The 17412-nt window shown below is 43.6% G+C and overlaps 1 protein-coding gene and 1 long non-coding RNA gene across 7 annotated transcripts; one reads left to right on the top strand and one right to left on the bottom strand.

Moving 5' to 3' along the window:
* Positions 1-1893: 1893 nt before the first annotated feature.
* LOC140521557 (uncharacterized) lies at positions 1894-16061 on the top strand. 5 transcript variants are annotated; one of them, XR_011972973.1, is made up of 8 exons: positions 1894-1974; positions 4868-4991; positions 6644-6759; positions 7827-7898; positions 8392-8533; positions 10025-10046; positions 11051-11147; positions 16026-16061. It is a non-coding gene; the product is annotated as an uncharacterized lncRNA (long non-coding RNA). The 5 variants fall into 5 exon arrangements; XR_011972976.1 differs by having other exon boundaries at positions 6644-6712; positions 11085-11147; positions 16026-16048; XR_011972972.1 differs by having other exon boundaries at positions 11085-11147; positions 16026-16048.
* Positions 2187-6181, bottom strand: LOC140521556 (PI-actitoxin-Axm2b-like). 2 transcript variants are annotated; one of them, XM_072636728.1, is made up of 4 exons: positions 6059-6181; positions 5732-5799; positions 3164-3331; positions 2187-2441 (listed from the first exon to the last, which is right to left on the bottom strand). In XM_072636728.1, exons 1-4 carry the CDS (start codon positions 6142-6144, stop codon positions 2437-2439), a joined length of 327 nt encoding a protein of 108 aa, XP_072492829.1. In that variant the 5' UTR covers positions 6145-6181; the 3' UTR covers positions 2187-2436. The 2 variants fall into 2 exon arrangements, with proteins under 2 accessions (XP_072492829.1, XP_072492830.1); XM_072636729.1 differs by lacking the exon at positions 5732-5799 and having other exon boundaries at positions 5943-6138.
* Positions 16062-17412: the final 1351 nt, after the last annotated feature.

The following is a 17412-nucleotide window of genomic DNA, read 5'->3' as shown; positions in this document are numbered from 1 at the left end:
GAGCAGTCCACTGAGTGCCTTTCTGTCCCTTCTTACCCCTCCCCCCCCAATCCCCTGCACAAGTCAGGTCAATACTATCTCTATACACTGGGGTTCCCATATGAAAAGCCATTGCTTTGTAAATTGTAAAATCCCAGGTGGTCAATCTGAAATCTGGGAGGACTTTGGGGGCCTTTAGTATCATACTTAGGACAGTACAAGACACTATAAGGGGTTCCAAGTTGCTTCTAAATCCATCCTCTGGTCCTTTCCCTATCTACAGCCATAACTTTATGCTTCCATTCGAAGCTCAAAGCAGTTCTTTAAGATAAACAGAAGAGTTTTTTATTATCTCCATTTTAAAGACTAGGAGACTACGGTCTGGAGTGGAGAAACATGACTTGCCCTGAATTGAAAAGTTTAGTATTCAAAGTAAGGCTAGGCCTGGTGGGAATCCCTGGAATACAGGATGGTCACAGATAGAGGAGGACATTGAGATCTAGAATGCTAGAATGTAGAACATAGATGATCAAAGCTAGAAAGGACCTAGGTCATAGGCTATAGAATGTTATGGTCGGTTGTTGTCTCTTTGCTTTTTGAAGAGGACCAGTGACACCCCAGATGATGTCTTGACTTGTGGGTAAATTGGATTTAAGTGAGGCAGAGCTGCACAAAGTCCTCAGCCTCACCTCCTTTTTCCAGAGTCATCAGAGCCTAGGGACAAGACAAAAGACAGGACCACTGGCGGTGGCCCAGGATGCAGTGAATGACCTTGGTGTCTTTGATGTCTGACCAAGCGTCAAGTACTCTGCAGAGCCTACTTTAGCTGTAATCTTGACCATTGGAATAAACTGTTCTCATCTAGCCATTCCACTGGGGGAAGTCTTCTAATGCTTGGAGCAGTCATCCCCTAAGTCATCGATGGGTTTGTAGCCTCTTAATTACCTTGATCTGGTTTAGTCCATCTGCTGAGCCGGTTTACTAGAGTTTGGCTGTTGTACATACTATAGGTTCATGGAGCCACAGGTGAGAATTTGGTGAAGGTGGCATTAAGGTGGATGAACAGCCTCGAAAAGGCATTAGCAAGTCCTCCCACCAGAGGTGCTAGTCCTCCTGGAACACCCATATCTCTGGAATGCCCCATCCCAGTCTCTGCTTAACCACTTCTTGTAATGGGGAACTCGTTACATCTTTTTTGGGGGGGAATTTATTATTTATTCATTTTAACTTTCATTTTAAATTTTTTTTGAGTTCCAAATTATCTCCCTCCTTCTAGTTCCCCTCCCATTGAAAAGGCAAGCAATGTAATATCCATTACACATGTGAAATCATTCAAAACTTATTTCCATATTAGTCATGTGGCAAAAAAGAAGAAAGTTAAAAAAGCATCCAGACACCATTAGTTCTCTGTCTGGTGGTGGACAGCATTTTTTTTTTTATCATGGGTCCTTTGGAATCGACTTGGATAGACTCCCATAGTTCACTATGTCTGCTTCACTGTTAGGTGGCCATGGTTTTTAGAAAATTATTTATAGTGACCAATTATCTACCTCCTAAAACATTCATCCACTGATTCAACTTTTGTGAGCAAAAAAAAATGGGAAGGTAAAACCAATTGATAGAAGGGATTGATGGGTGGAGAGAAATTGGCAAAACCTGTTGGTACAAGGTATGATATGGCCATGGCATTGTTGAGGATGGTTTCCAGATCCCTCACTCTCTTAGTCCCTCTCCTTTGTATATGCTCCAAAAGGCCAAAGTTCCTCCTGAAATGTGATACCCAGTGTTGGGCACAGAATTCCTGAAGGGCTCTGACTGTATCTACTAATAGCATCTTGTGTTAAGATGGAAGACCACTTTGCCTTCTGTGGTTCTTAACTCCCTTCTCCCTCTCTTTTATGCTTATTACCTGCAGGGATCTGGTCTTTTCTCTTCTCCTTCAAGAAGAGGGGGCTGAATTTTATCCCAATTGGACTGTCTTTCTAGGAGTTACAGGTGTGAAGAGTCTCTTTGCTTTCAGTGTGAATTCAGGGGCTATATTTTTTTGCCTTCTGCTTGGACCACAATGTGTTCAGGGATGGGACTGAGAAGACAGGATACCTGGAAACACTTTCCTGGAGCAAGTTAGCTAGCTACTTTCTAAGGTGACCTTGACTAGCATAGGCTGAAGATAGGGCAAAAGCTATTGGTAGATGACAGGCAGACAGTTCCAGGGAGAGATGGGCACTTTATTTCAGGGGACTGAAGGGAGGGTTAATACCAACACAGATGGAGAACATAGGACTGAGAGTTTAAGAGACAAGGAGGGTACAAGATGGGGGAAGGAGAGGAATCAGTTCCTGGAATGAGCATAAGACTAGGGGTATGGACACCCAGGGATAGGCATGGGGGCCTGCAGGCTGAACCTTCCAGAGGCCAGGGGAGGCAGGGCTCTGCCTGACAGTAGAAGACTTCTCTTTAGCCTGGAAAACAAAGATTCCCGTCCTTGTCACATCATCAGACTTGCTCAGCTTTCCTTCCACACACCTTTTCCCACTTCTCTCCACTCTCTCAGTCCACCCCCAGGGGTAAACCAGACAAAAAGATCTGAGGGAGGGAGTTTCCCTCCCTTCCTGGGTCCTGTGTTTGGGTCTCTCTAGCCAGGGCCCAAGTATCCCATGGACAGACCCTAGAGAAGTGGTATCTTGGCCACTCTGGCCTTTGCCCCTGCCAAAGAACCCCCATTCTCATGGTCTCTGGATGTTATTGGCCCATTCTGGGCTTCAGATTTTCTTTCTCATCACCTGGAGATAAGAGATAGATAAGGGACCCAAGGTGAGGTCAACTATATGGGAGAGATCCCTGAGCTGGAGAGTAGGGAATCCTTCCAGCCCTGAACATAGTGCCATTTATATAAACAGCATCCCCTACACATCCCCTCACCCCTCCTGAGGCCAGCAAGGGAAAAAATCGTTGCAGTGGCTAAAGTTTGTCTTTCCCTCTTTCCTTGCTTGTCTCCTATAATTCCTTGCCCTCTGAGCTCAGTGACCTTATGCAGCCTTTGGTTGCCTAAAAACTGCTGATTCCCCTGTGAAGCACCCCACGATCCCCACATAGCACCCTGATTTCCACCTTCAAGCCCCAGCTCCTCAGCAGATCTCTGTGCATGGGCCAGGGACTGCCCTGAGCCCCTGAGAAGCCTTACCCCAAAGGATGCATTTTCCAATACACTGAAGCTTGGAGTGGAAGTTGTTGCTGTTGCCTCCGCAGCCTCCATAGATGAAGGTTTCACAATTTCTGGATGTTGTGTTAAAGAACCAGCGCAGGAAGTAGCCCCGACAGAAGCCTTGATCCTCCTCAGCCTTGCATATACCTGAAGGGAGAGCAGGGGACTTAAGGGGGCCATGGAGATGAGGCATCCATAGGTGACATTTCCTATGTCTTAGAGCCACAGGAGATCATCTATCTTAATTCATTCATTGTAAAGATGAAAGAATAGAGGTTCAGAAATAAGAAGAGATTTCAAGACCACCTTAGGACCAAGTCACAGGGCCAGGATTGGAACCCAGGTCCTTTGATGGTCCAATCCAGAGTGTCTCAAGTGTTCCATTGCAGGGTTCACTTAGACCCAACCTGGTTACCCCAGATACCTGAGAACAATGCCCTTCCTCTGCCCTATGGAATACCTACTCATGGGGGTGGTATATAATTCCCATAAGACATTCATCCCCAGTGGCTGGTTGCCAATCTCCACTAAGGTAGCAGCTGATAAGGGTCTCCTCTTAGGAGGATGTATTTTTTGGTAGGGAACTCTGGGAAATGGAAATTTTGTAGATGCAGAGGTTGTTACAAAGAGATGTGGAGAAGGAGCATAGAATGTCAAAAAAGGGAAAAAGGAATGTCAGGGCAGGAAGGAATCTTAGAAATCAAGCTGTCCAGGTCATTGGTTTTACAGATTAGGACAACTGAGGTCCAGAGAGGCTAAGTGACTTATGTGGTCAGGGTGACATAGTCATTTAGTGCCAGAGCTGGAACTTAAATCCTGTTCCTTGACTTTTTCTAGTCCAAGTCTCTTTCCCTGGCACCCTGCCACCCAAAGGGCATATTTCAGGGGCATGACAAAGCACTGGGGGAGATGACTTGGGTATAGGGCTCAGCATCCCTTACATCAGAAGCATCAAACTCGTGGCCGACTGAGGCCTGCACTCCCAAGTGCATCTAAAAACCAGATTAAATAGACAAAATAGATAAGTAAATAAATATATTTATAATGTGGAAATAATATATAAATAGCATAATATATAAGTAGATTCATATATGTCACATATAAATGTATAAAATAAGTAAATTAAAATATGATACTGTATAATGTTAATTTATAATCTTCCAGATCCATATGGGGCCTATAGGGATCCTTAAATTTGACAACCAACATCAAAAGTTGTAGCTTACTTAAAAGATAATAACGACAATGGCTGACATTTATACAATACTTCAAGGTTTGCAAAGCGCTTTACATATATACCTCAACTGACCCTCAGAATAGTACTGAAGGTGAGATTGGAGGAATTGTTGTATCCATGGCTATTATATCCTTTTCCAAGGAAAGGAAACTGAGGCTGGGGTTACAGAACTTACCTGTGATCTAATAGCTCACAAATCTCAGAAGTGGGATTTAAATTAAGGTGTTTTTTGATTGTAAGTCCATCCTTCTTATACGCTAGGATTCTGCATCTCTTAGTAAGACTCCTTGATTTTTTTGGACAGGATGGGTCTGAAGGAATGGAGTGTGGAAAGAAGGATGGAGGGGAGGGATATTAGGAGAAATCCCTGCTTTTTACAGTCATGGAAAGTCAGAGCTGAAAGGGTTTTTGGAGATCATTTGGTCCAACCCATTCATTGTACATAGGAGGAAACTGGTGGACAGAGGGAAGTGATACTCCTGCCAAAGACACACAGAAGTCATGAACTGGATTTTGAGGTCAGGTTGCCTGAATCTTTTTCTACGGGACCACAAGCTCATCAGGAAGTAGGTGAGCTTTGAATCTTTTTTTTTTTGTCTTCTCAGAGATAGGTGATACCATTTCCAGGGTCCTAGAAACTGTAGTTATGTGTGCATGCTATATGCATCATATAATGGTTTCTTAGTGTGTGTTTGACAGTGTGAATCAGGCTACTTTTTATTCATGATGCCTTAGGTGTAGCTCTGCTCCTTAAGATCAAATTTTGGTGGGGATGATTCAATATGGAGATGCTACAGCCTCAGCAGAGTGGGGAGTGGCAAAGGTCAAGGATGAGAGAGGGGTTTTTGTGAGGGGAGGCACCAAGAGGCTAAAAGGCAGATATCTAGGATCCATGTGTCTCCCTTGTTCTGGGGTCTTGCTCCTCTCTGAGCTCCAAGCCTATCCCTTTAGAACTACTCTTGAGATTTCAGCACTAAACAGAGGCCAAAAGACCAGCCATCCTACTTCTTCCAAGAAGCCAAACCAAAGCTACTTAAGAAGGCACCTTGGAGATGGCCCCAGTTCAGCTTTCCTGGGCTGAAAAAATGACTTTGTGATTTTTTTCTTGGCTTTCTCAATCAGAATTTGGCATAGCTCATTTTTTTTTTAAGTTGCAGAGGAGACATATTGGGTGAACAGGGCAAAAATACTGACTCTCATTTCCCCCTCATGACTCTATCTTCCTCTAAGGGACTTAGAGGTGGGAAAGGATTAGTTTTGGTGATTCTGGTAAAGGTGAGATCTCTTCCCTTCTCTCATTCCTCACTCACTTTGTTTCCGCCAGGCAAAGGTTTTAAGGTCCAGCCTCTTAGGATGGGGCTGTCTGGTTTGCTCCATCCTAGGACAGAATAGGAAAGAACAATTTGATGCAGTGATGGAATCCCACCTGGAGAGGCAGACCCTTCTGGGAGTTCAGCCTCCAGAATCACTCAGGTCCCTCCCTGTGTCCGATCTCCTCAGGCATATGTTTCCCACACCCACCTGATGTAGCCTTCAGCTCTATGCAGAAGGAGAAGACCAGCACCAGAAGGGTGAGAGGTGCCCAGGGTCTCATGGTGTCCCTCTGTGGAAAAGTGTAGCCAGGACAGGGAACTTACACCTTCTCCTGAGGCCCATGAAGATAAGGTTGAGAGCTGGGGAGGATCTTGGAAGAACGAAGGCAGGGCGTGGGGTATTGACTCATAGCCAACTTGCAATGATCTAGCTCTCTGATGCTGCCCTAGGGTCAGAACCCCCAGGAAGCACATGAACAAACACTGAGTTCTCTGGAACAGGCTGTGCATCCATAAGAGGACATGCTCTTGTTTTAACCCCTTTGGAGCTTAATCTGATATAGCATCCCAACCTTGGCTGCCACAAGAATCTGATGCTCCCACCTTAATATACTGGCCTTAAACATACCAGTTCAATAAATATCCATTAAATTAATAAATCAGCAATGGCAGCATGTTCTCATCTCTATTACCTTCAGAATGAATGAAAAGAAAGGAAAAAGCATTTATTAAGCAATCACTGTTTGCCAGGTATTGGGCCACATGCTGAGGAAACAAATAGAAGTGAGCAAGACTGTCTTTAACCTTAAAGAGAATATAAACATTCTTGTAGGGAAAGACAACACAGAGTTGAGTTATTGCCAAGGATTGAAGCCACTGAGCAAATGACTGACTTGTTTTTTCATAAAGGATCGTCACGATTTGACTGCCAGTCTCTGAGTCAGAGTCAGAAAGGGGGACAGGAGGGGAGAGAGGAAGGTAAATATCCATGCATGGCAAGGAGATGACCAGAGATGGGCAACATGGTAATAATCATCTCTAATAGATCAAGGCCCAGAGTCATGGGGGTGGGAACAATGTAATTGCTAGAAGTTTATCTTGAGTTTCATCCCATCCAACCCTACCCAATCCCATTCCATCCTGTCCAGTCCTGTCCCATCCCATCCCACTCCATCCAATCCCATCCCACTACATCCCATTCTATCCCTTTCTTCCCATCCCATCACCTTCCATTTTGTTCAGTTCTATTCCATTCTATTGTTATTGTTCAGGGAATAATACATGCAGGTTGATACTAAAAAGGGGACAGATGCAACTCAACCTGAGGGAGGGGGCAGATAAAGCTGTTGACTCTTCCAAAACTACTATAACTTTAAGAAAAACTGAGCTGGGACCACAGGAAAAATCAGAACTGGGAACATGGATTCCATTTATTCAACAAATATTTATTGGACTCCTACTGATTATAGAAGCAGCCTCCATTTTAAAATAGATTTAAAAATGACTATTATTTCCAAATAATTCCCTCTCATAGATTTCATCCTTGTGTCCATGTCTCCTACCATGGAAATACCTGGCTTCCCTGAGTTCCCTTATCATATGGGGAGGAGTAGCCTATTGTGGCTGTGAAGCCAATCAAAGGACTCTACTTCCTCTTATGTGGTATAGGAACTCAGGAACACCAGGTGCCTCCGTAGTAGGAAATCTAGCCATGAACAGGCAAATTCCCTTACATTTATGAGAAATGAAATTAAGCAAAACAAATGTTGTCAACGTGTGTTGACACATTGACAGCACATACCTGATTTGGTGAATGTAGTCCCCTATTTCTCTCCTGAGGCAGGGGAAGAGTGTTTTGTCATCAGTTCTCTCGAATTAAGATTTGTCATTGCCTTGATCTGAGTTTTGTTGCCTTTAAGTGACAATCTCCTTTGTTTTGTTGGCTCCATTGTGTATTGTCCTGCTCCTGCATCAGTTCATACAAATCATCTCAAATTTCTCTAAATTCCTTATCTATCATATTTTGCATTTATATTTGTTCACCCATCCCCAAACTGACAGACATTCTTGCTTTGCTTTCAATTCTTTTCAGACTTTATAAAACAGATCAAGAACCATGGAGAAGCTGAGTGAAGTGAACAGAACCAGGAGAACATTGTACATGGTAACATTGTGTGATTAACTATGATAGACTTGGTTCTTCTCAGAAATGAAATGACCTAAGACAATTCCAAAGGACTCATGATGGAAAATACTATCCACATCTAGAGAAAGAACTGTGGAGGCTGAATGTAGATCAATGTAGAATATTTTCACCTTTTTCTTTCATTTATTTTTTCTTTCTCTTGGTTTTTCCCTTTTGTTCTGATTCTTCTTTCACAACACAACTAATGTGGAAATACATTTAATATGATTGTATATGTATGATTTATATCAAATTGCTTGCTGTCCTGGGGAGGGAGGGAGAAAAAAGTTTGATCTGTGATGGATGGACAGCTTGTCCCAGGGGACTTTTTGTCTCCTTTCATCTTGGGCTCTAGCCCTCAGGCACCAGCAGGGCATCAGGTACTCTGCCAAGAAGGCAGGACATCAAGGGGTTGGCTGTGAGGCAAGATGCCTTCCCCTACCTTTACTCTTCTTTCCTCTATCCTAAGCAGACCCCCATGGGCTGAGGGTATAAGTATCTACTCCAGGCTGGACCTTTCTCTAGAGTGTCATCGTGAGATTCTGGGCATTCCCCCATCTTCTTGGTGCTCCTCCTCCTTTTCTCAGAGATGAAGAGGTCTGCATCAGAGAAAGGTGGGTGTAAGGAATGTATGCTTTAGGAAGAGGTTGGGCACCAAGTGGGGAGGGAATGGTTGGATTAACCAAGAGGTTGGGCTCCTTGGAGGGCCAAGAGTCTCTGTCTTTCAAGATAAAGAGTCCATCTCCCCCAGAAAATTCTCCTTCCTACCCTGTGATGCTACCGAGCTGGTCAGACAATTACTGTTAGACTTTAGATTTTCTGGGGCAGAGGGTGGTCATGACAAGGGAAGGAACAGAAAGTGGTTCTATCACTTTTGCTCTATGTATCTTTGCCAGTATCACCCAACCTCAGAAGAACCCTTCTTATACCCAAGCCGCTTAGATCCAGCTGTTAGTTAATGGATTGCCTGTGTTCCCAGATGGAGTTTCTGATTTATTATAGTCAAATATGTCCACTGGACACATCACAGTATGAGATGACAAGTAATATCTTCTTGTGAAATAGAGTAAAAGGAATGGAATGAGCTAGAATAAAATCAGTTCTATGTAGTGGAATGTTAGTCTTGCTTGACTTTTTGTGACCCCATACACCATATTGTCCAGGGAGTTTTCTTGGCAAAGATGTAGGAGTGGATTGTCATTTCCTTTCCATCCTTGCCACCCTTCTCCTCACATAGCTTTTTCAGCATCTTTCCTAAATGTGTTTCCTCACGTAGCACCAATGCATTACCCATAGCAGCCACTATGGATATGCATGTGTATTTCCAGGGTAAATTTGCAAAATATAAACTCTCATCCTCAAAGCCAAAACCAAAATATTTATTCAGATGCCAGAAAGCCAATTCCACCTTGGTAACAATGAAGTTTGTACACATTACCAATAAAGGAAGCGCCCCCATCCCCAAGTCTTCCCTCTATTAGGCCTCCCCACAAACAAGCTCCTTTAGGCAAAATCACTCCCTCTGTCACTCATGCTAGCTGCTCTGCTCTGCCTGCTCTCTCCTAGCTCCCTCCACCTCCTCTCTCATCCTGCTCCACCCTTTGAGCAAGCTCCTCTCACTATTGGCTCCAATAACTCCAGTAACTCAAGCTGTGGGCTGGGCCAAAGCTCAAAGCAGGTCACATGGGCCTACTAAGGGGCAGGGAAGAGCTTCAAATTCCCTTAACATTACACCTAGAATCAAACAACATACTCCAGATGTGGTCTTTCAGAGGATCGAATATAGTAGATCTGCTATTTCCCTTCTTCTGAAGTCAACAGACCCTCAAGACTATGGTATCTTTTTTTTTTTTTTTTTTTTTTACAACTACCTTGCCCCATTAATTCATATAGAGCTTTCAGTCCATTAAAACCCTCAGATCTTTTCAATAGGAGCAGTGGTCTATCCACATTTCCCTCATCCTGTACTTATGAAGTTGACTTTTTTGCCCATGTTAATCTTTACTCTTATTAAATTCCATCTGATTAGATTTAATCCTTAATTCTAGTCTGTAGAAATCTTGTGGCTTCTGGACGTCATTCAGTTTGTTGATTGTCTCTCTTAGATTTACATCATCAGAAAATCTGGTAAGCATACTATCTATATTGTCATCCATGTCACTGATAAGAATTTTGAACCAGGGACAAAGGACAGATTCCCTAGGATATTCCACTACAGACTTTCAAAGATCATTGAAATGGACTCAGGGCAGCGAGAGCCTGTTGCTGATGGCCCAAACTCCGGACTGACCAATACAGGCAAGTTATGGCTAACTTAGTTTATACATTGGGCAGCTAAGTGGCACAGTGGATAGAGCACTAGGCTTGGAATTGATAAGACTCATCTTCATGGGTTCAAATCTGGCTCCTGACATTAGCTGTGTGACCCTGGGCAAGTCACTTAATCCTGTTTGTCTCAGTTTTCTTATCTATTAAATGAGTTGGAGAAGGACATGGGAAATTACTCTAGTATCTTTGTCAAGAAAACCCCAAATGAGGTCATGAGGAGTTGGATACAACTGAAACAACACAATAGAATCTCTCCCTCTCTCTCTTTCTCTCTCTCTCTGTCTCTCTTTCTGTGTCTTTCTCTCCCTTGCTCTCTCTTTCTCTCTATCTCTCCCTCTCTCTTTCTCTCTCTCCCTTTTTCTTTCTCTCTCTGTCTCTCTCTGTTTCGCTTTCTCTCTCTCTGTCTCTCTCCCTTGCTCTCTCTTTCTCTCTCTGTCTTTCTCTTTCTCTCTCTCTGTCTCTGTTTCTCTCCATCTCTCTCTCTGTGTCTCTGTCTCTCTTTTCTCTCTCCCTCTCTCTTTCTTCCTCTCTCTGTCTCTCCCTTCCTCTCTCTCCCTCTCTTTCTCTCTCTCTCTCTCCTTCTCTCTCTGTCTCTCTCTCTCTCTCTCTTCCTCTCTCTGTCTCTCTCTCTTCTCTCTCCATCTCTCTGTCTCTCTCCCTCTCTCTTTCTATCTCTCTCTTCCTCTCTCTCTCTCTTTCTCTTTCTATACATACATACATACATATATATATGTATGCATGTGTATATATAGTTGTCAAATACAGGGTAAAGATAGTTGTCAGAATTTCTTTTTCTAATTCAGTTGAGTGCCCAAATCTTCCTTTTTCTCCATGGAGATGACCGTCCAGTGGGAGCGAATGTATCCATCACCGAGTAGAGAATTCACCAAGTTATAGAAGGTAAGAAGCTGCTTTGGTAGAAGCTTGCTCTTGGGTTATGGACATACTACTAATAATGTGATTAGCACAGAACCTATCCTTAAACAGGAAATAAAGACACCTTTCTTCTCTATGTGACAGGGGTTATTGGTCAGCAACATCTAATTTTCTTGTAGCTTGTAACCTTATCTCCTCAGCAACCTAAGGACAACCTCCTTGTTATTCTCCCTGTTCATAGGCTTAGATGTGGCTTGCAATATTTCACTCACTTACTCAGGTGATTAGGATTCCATGATCCTCAGCAATGCAGGACCCAGACCTTTACTTTAGATGGAAATAGTGCATAGTGGGTTAGTTAGAGGTCACAACATTCTAAGAAAAATCTAACAAGTCTGTCATCAAAGTGACCACTATGGCCTCAGCTATGCCCTGGAAGATCTGTTTACTCAGGCTTGCAAATGGTCTTGGTGTCTAAGTCTGGAGATCCTCCCTTCCCCCACTCCCAATTCTGTGTCTTGGGGAAGGTGCTACTTGATTCCTTCCACGATCATCATCCTTTCTGGGTCTTCCTAATCAAAAGCTTTATCTCCCAGCATAGTCAGGGATGATGTCAAGCCCTTCTCCAATTACCCAAACTTAGTTAAACTTGACCTGTTTTTGGTTGGGCCAAAACATCAATGGAAAATAAAATTTGAAATTAGTTGTTATCTCCTGGCAAACTCAGGGGCAATCTTCCCTGCTTGGGACAGATCTGAGTGTATCTCCAAATATGATGGCTTCCAGAAAGAATGCTGTACTTATTCATTGGAATCATACTGTACATTGGAAGCAATGTACAGTACTTCCTCCAGCATCTTCACTCCTTCATTCTGGGGACTATCATTCAATAGTTTTGGGATGATGTCCCCCCAGACTCTATCCTATGGTCTAAGGTTCAGGGCACACATCAGAACCACTCACTTGAAGAAGTGGCTCTCAAAGGTTTCAGTTGTCTGAGGTGTGTAGCAGGAGCCTCAAGAAAACAGACAGGCAGGTGCAAATTCAAACAGGAAAAGTACGAGTAGCAGGGTTTTCTACCCCTGTGTCACCATGACTGTAGGCTGAGGGATGCTTGTTATGTAATAGTAAGATCCACCAAAAAACATTTGCAGCTCTTTCATGGACAGAAAGCAGCAAGAGAGATGGGGGAGGTGATCCACTCTTCTGTCTCTTGTAGGCATAATTGGACAAAACTTCCTTAGTTGTTTTTGGTTCTAGGTAAATGACATAAATACTTCTTGGAACAGCCAACTGATAAAAACTACACATATTCCAAAGCTATCATAGTAGGGTCCATGAACAAGCCTGTAAATTATGTACAATGGGGAAACAAAGTCAAAAGGTGCTAGCCATTACTTTGATAAAGCCAGTCTTTCAACCTTCCCAGCAGTCTACATTCACCTGGCTGGTTGTAACATTTAGGGACAGCTGGGTGGCCCAGTGAGTAGAGAATGAGACTTGTTTGTGTCCTGTCCTGGACACATTACCTGTGTGATCCTGGGCAAATCACTTAAGCACTCTCTGCCTCAGTTTCTTCAACTGTGAAATGGGGACCAGAATAGTACTTACCTCCTGGGATAGTTGTGAGTCTCCCCCCTTAAAGTATTACACGAATACTAGTCATTACTATTATTAGCATCATCTGGACTTATAAGGAAGGATGGGAAGGTCTTGTTTTCCACCTAAATGATGGATTACTGTAACACTTTTATGTGGATTCAAGCTCAGATCAAATACAAGCTTCAGTCTTAGAAGGTTCTATGCCAACTAGAAGGTGCCCCTGCCTATAATTTTAAGCAGTACTCAGTTGGTGATCATGTTAACAGCAATATCAGCCACTTCCTAGTTGAGGGGTTGATTATATATGACAGTAATTCGAAATATCCATATTTAATAACCATTAGGCTCGTAAAGGTCTTCAAAAACTTCGAGTTCCTTTTTTTGTCTTTCTAGTGTAATGAGCATGATGGAAAGATAGACTCTCTCATGCAGCAGCATGTGAAGAACACAGGATCTGAGTACTGGCCACATTCACTTATAGGTCACCTAATCTCAGTCATTTGTTTTGTTGCTAGGGGCAAGGTTACCCAGGGAGGAGAAGTATGTGAGGCTAGATTTAATAAGATAGTAGAGGCATGACTAGGAGCTCAATTTACCCTGGGGGGTGTGGGGAGTCATTGAGATTCCATTTCCAAAGGGCTGGTCTTCACCTTCATTGAACCATGAGTGGATTTTTTGATCAGTCTCTTGTGATTAGTGGTTGGGTATATTTGCACTGGGGGAGGCATGGCTTGTCCCCAGTGGCGTATGGTCTATCCTCTAACCCCCAACACTATCAACAACCATTCATGAGTATCAACTATGAACCCCCTTCATGAACGTGGAGGTAGGAGTAAGACATGACAGAGGACTGTCTCATCTAGTATATGTCACTAAACTGTGCAATGTTCAAGTTAAGGGATGGACCACTGGGTACCAGATAGGGACAGTAGTTGATGAGTGAACCAGGGGGTGGTCTGTGGGTGACAGCAGCTGGAAAGGTTTGTAACCCTTGTCCTCAGTCCTCTCAGTTCTTCCTCTTTGAATTCCAGATTCTTTTGCTGAGAGATTTATGTATATATAAGAATAAATACATTTTTTTCAAATGTTCTACCAGAACAGGAATGGCAGAAAAAAATAGTCTGAGGGGTATTAAAAAAAAAAGTTAGAACCAAGCAGGAAGAAGTGCTACCCACATTAAATGAATTGTTTTGGAAACTTTGGGGATCTGGCTGTTTTTACACCTGAGGCCAGTAACTATATTGTTCAATCAATATAGTTGGGGTAACTGGTAACAAGCACCACTCTCATAAATTTCCACATTTGGGTCAAAGCTCTGCTTGCCCTGCCCTAGTTCTAGCTCTGTGGAGAGACATAGCTTTCCTCAGGACCAAAGTCAACCTCACATATCTCCTTTCTGATGCTTCCTTTTGTCACAGCTTTCTGGGATCCAGATTCTCTGGACATCACAAGTTCTCCTTTGAAAATGAAAATATTGTAGAAACGGTCAGACTTATCAATGATTCTCCCCTGGAGTTCTGATGGGGGAATGGGGAAGAATGGACATAATCTGGGAGTCTGGGGCACTATTCTTGAATGTCAACTGGGGAGGAGATTCCAAAGCAGAACTTTGGGGTGCCAGGAAATACTAAGGGTGATACAGGGGAACTGTTTGGAAGAGGGATGGTACAGAATGGTCTGAGGTATGAGGGAGTTTTGAGGCTAGTCTGTGCCCAGCATTAACCCACAACACTGGAGACAAGATCCCTTATGCCTGTGTGGGATTTTCCTGGGAGATCCACATTCTTCTAGGTTGAGAAAGCCTATAGAGGTGATTGGTGGTTCCAGGATGAGGAAGTCCCAGGTGCTGAAGGAACTTCCGGGATGATACAGCAGCAGAAACTTGGAAACATGGTTTCCAAGTCCAGAGATCAAGGATAAGGCAGTCTAGTATCTTTGCCAAGAAAACCCTAAATGGGATCATGGAGAGTCAGGCACAACCGAACTGTCAATAACAACATAAGAGGTCAGCTAGTCTATCTCTCCCACTTCCTGCTCCATCCACTTGCATCTGTAGCTACTGGGGTTTTAATTGTGGGGACTTTTAATAGTAATATGCCTAGCTGAGCTGGCTTGTCCCCATCTGGGGACAGGGAAATTGTGAACTTCTGAAATTATTTCAGGTCATAGTTGTTTGTATCTTGTCCCTCCCATTAGATGCTGATCTCCTTGAGGTCAGGGACTGTCTTTTTGTCTTTCTTTTATCCCCGTGCTCGAGACAATGCCTAGCACATAGTAGGGGCTTAATCATTGCTTTTTGATTGACTGACTGATTATTGGGCATCCCAACTCTCTCCCGGTCTCCTTTTCCTCTCCTCAGTGATCTGGTGAGAGGAAATGAACGCATGCATTCTGTTTTTCTCTTTTCTCCTAACACTGAAGCAGGGTAATTTTCTCTTTGGCTCCTAATCTTTCCATCAGCACATTTTCAAGGTATCAGAAAATAACTCATGAGACCTGCTGTCAAGCTACAGGGCAGTACAGGTTAGCAGTTTAATCTAAAATAAGGAGATTCCTTGCCTCTTATTACCCTCCCTCCCTATGTACTCGCTCTGAATTTCCTTCCTTTAAACCCTCCTGGATACATCAACTGTCTATTGGACCTGGAGACCAGGTTCTTTCAAGGCTCAGGGAAAGGAGCCATTTAACACCCACCTTGAGGGCTGAATTGTTTAAAGGGAATGGGATGCATAGGACGAACACCTTCAGCTAGGAGGTGGCTACCCTTGGGTCCCAGGATGTTTGGACTGTGGAGAACACAGCAGGTTTGCCCAGTGAGAAAGTCTCACATGTCTTTGATCCAAAGGCCAGAACTGAATAGCCTTCATCTACCTCCATTGTTTACCAATACACTAGTCTCAGTAATGGAAGAATATTTATAAGGATAGTGTCAGTAGTGATTAGCCAACTTCCAATGGCTGCCATTCTGAGCCTGGCATGTCTTATATTCCTTAGGCTAAGTAGGAGATGAGGGGGTCTTGTCTCCCAGTTGTAGCCATATGCGGGAACCCCAAACCCTTGGATTGTCTCAACAAAAGCACCAATTGAAATCAGATAAAGATCCCCAGGAGATAGAGAAAGCATGTCCTCTGCCACACAGCTTGTTCTAGGGAACTCACTGTGCTTTCCCAAGTGTGCCCCTGGGAGGGAGGGGTGTTGTTCCAAAGAAAGCAGTGAAGGGCAGGGCCCCTGCCAAGAAGGGAAAATTGCTGAGGGAACTGGTGGAGAGGCAAAGTCCCATCCCCTGTGTTTATTCTTCAGAGTCAGCCTCACCCCCATTGGACTGAGGGCATCGATGTGTGCTCCAGGCTGGCCTCTCCTGATGAGCTGCATCATGAAGAACTGGGCCACCTTTACCATCTTGGTGCTACTCATTCTCTGCTTAGAGAAGAAGACTGATGCAGTCAATAGAGGTAGGTATGGGGGACTGGCGTCCAAGGAGGAGGGCTTGGTTTCACCTAAAAGCTGGGATCCCAGGAAGATTTATCTTTCTAGATGGGGAATTCTCCTTCCCACCCGACCTTGGTTCTTACCTGACCCAATGATATGGGTGTGGTCTGGGGGAGAAGGGTAAGGAATTTTAGGGGTAACAGTCTCTAGATACTCTTTAATCTTCTAAGAGTAGGACCAGATTGCCCCTCCCCAATCATACATCACTATTGTTGACCTCTTTCTCATTATTTCTTTAAGTTTATTTTCTTTGGAAGGAGCAGAAACCATTATACTAGGATACTTGACCAGAAAAACAACCCTCAACATGCATGTGAACAGGATGAACTAAACAACTAACTCCCCTCCAAAAGAGGGGGGCTCAGAGAATAGATTGGGAAGCAAAATCTGACAAAACACTGTTGACAAGTGACACACAAAACATGAAGTTTGGAGAATAGTTCAAATGAAGGCGTGGGGCAGAATTACCCATATACTATAGGTGCATCCAGAAAGGAGGGAGAGTGACTTGGAAGTCAACAGATGGCAGCAGGAAGGAACTGGAAAGGAGGTTTCTGAATGATGGTGATAGGGTACATACTTATTTTTCCTCTCATACAGTGTCTGAGATGTGGGAGCAATGAGAGGACAAGATGGTCAGGGATTCAGTGGATTCTGGAGGGAGATAGTTTTCCATTGGCATAAGAAGATGTCTAGGATAGAGGGGAGCTTCCAGACATCGTAATGGAAAAGGAGAGTAGAGGGGGATAGAGACTGAGGAGGGGGAGGGGTGATGGGTAGAGATGAGAAAGTGAGGAGTAGAAGAGAAGGAAGGGGGTCTTCTCCTTCTCAGGCTTCTCTATTCTCTCTGTATCACATACTCTTCATCCTTCTTACTTGGTGGAATCAGAAAGCTCATTGTCTTTTATGGACAGTTCTTGTGTCCTGCTATCACACTTCTATTCTTAAAGGGGGTGCACTCTCCTGAGCCTTTCCCCTTTTTTTGAGGGATTCCATGTTTTGTTTCCCTGATTCTGGCAATATAGAAATTCTTACCAAGCCCAAATGAAAACAGTAATTGCCCTTAGCTCTTCTCTGCCAGAAATCCAAAGATCAGCAAGACTCTATATAAAGGAATTATATCAAAATTTTACTTCTCCCTTTTCTCAGATAGACTACCACTCTATCTCACTTTGTTCCTGCTTAATGGACTCTCTGT

The sequence above is a fragment of the Notamacropus eugenii genome, chromosome 1 (genome assembly GCF_028372415.1).
Source record: "Notamacropus eugenii isolate mMacEug1 chromosome 1, mMacEug1.pri_v2, whole genome shotgun sequence".
Taxonomy (NCBI): Eukaryota; Metazoa; Chordata; class Mammalia; order Diprotodontia; family Macropodidae; genus Notamacropus; species Notamacropus eugenii.
The sequence above is the reverse complement of the archived record's forward strand: the minus strand, read 5'-3'. Positions and strand labels throughout refer to the sequence as shown.

Excerpts from the sequence above, each read along its gene's own strand:
- LOC140521556 (XM_072636728.1), bottom strand. The coding sequence starts at position 6,144 with ATGAGTCAATACCCCACGCCCTGCCTTCGTTCTTCCAAGATCCTCCCC. Across the intron at positions 5,800-6,058 it reads CATGGGCCTCAGGAGAAGGT|GATGGAGCAAACCAGACAGC; the intron begins GTAAGTTCCCTG and ends ATTCTGTCCTAG. Across the intron at positions 3,332-5,731 it reads CTTTGCCTGGCGGAAACAAA|GTATATGCAAGGCTGAGGAG; the intron begins GTGAGTGAGGAA and ends CTCTCCCTTCAG.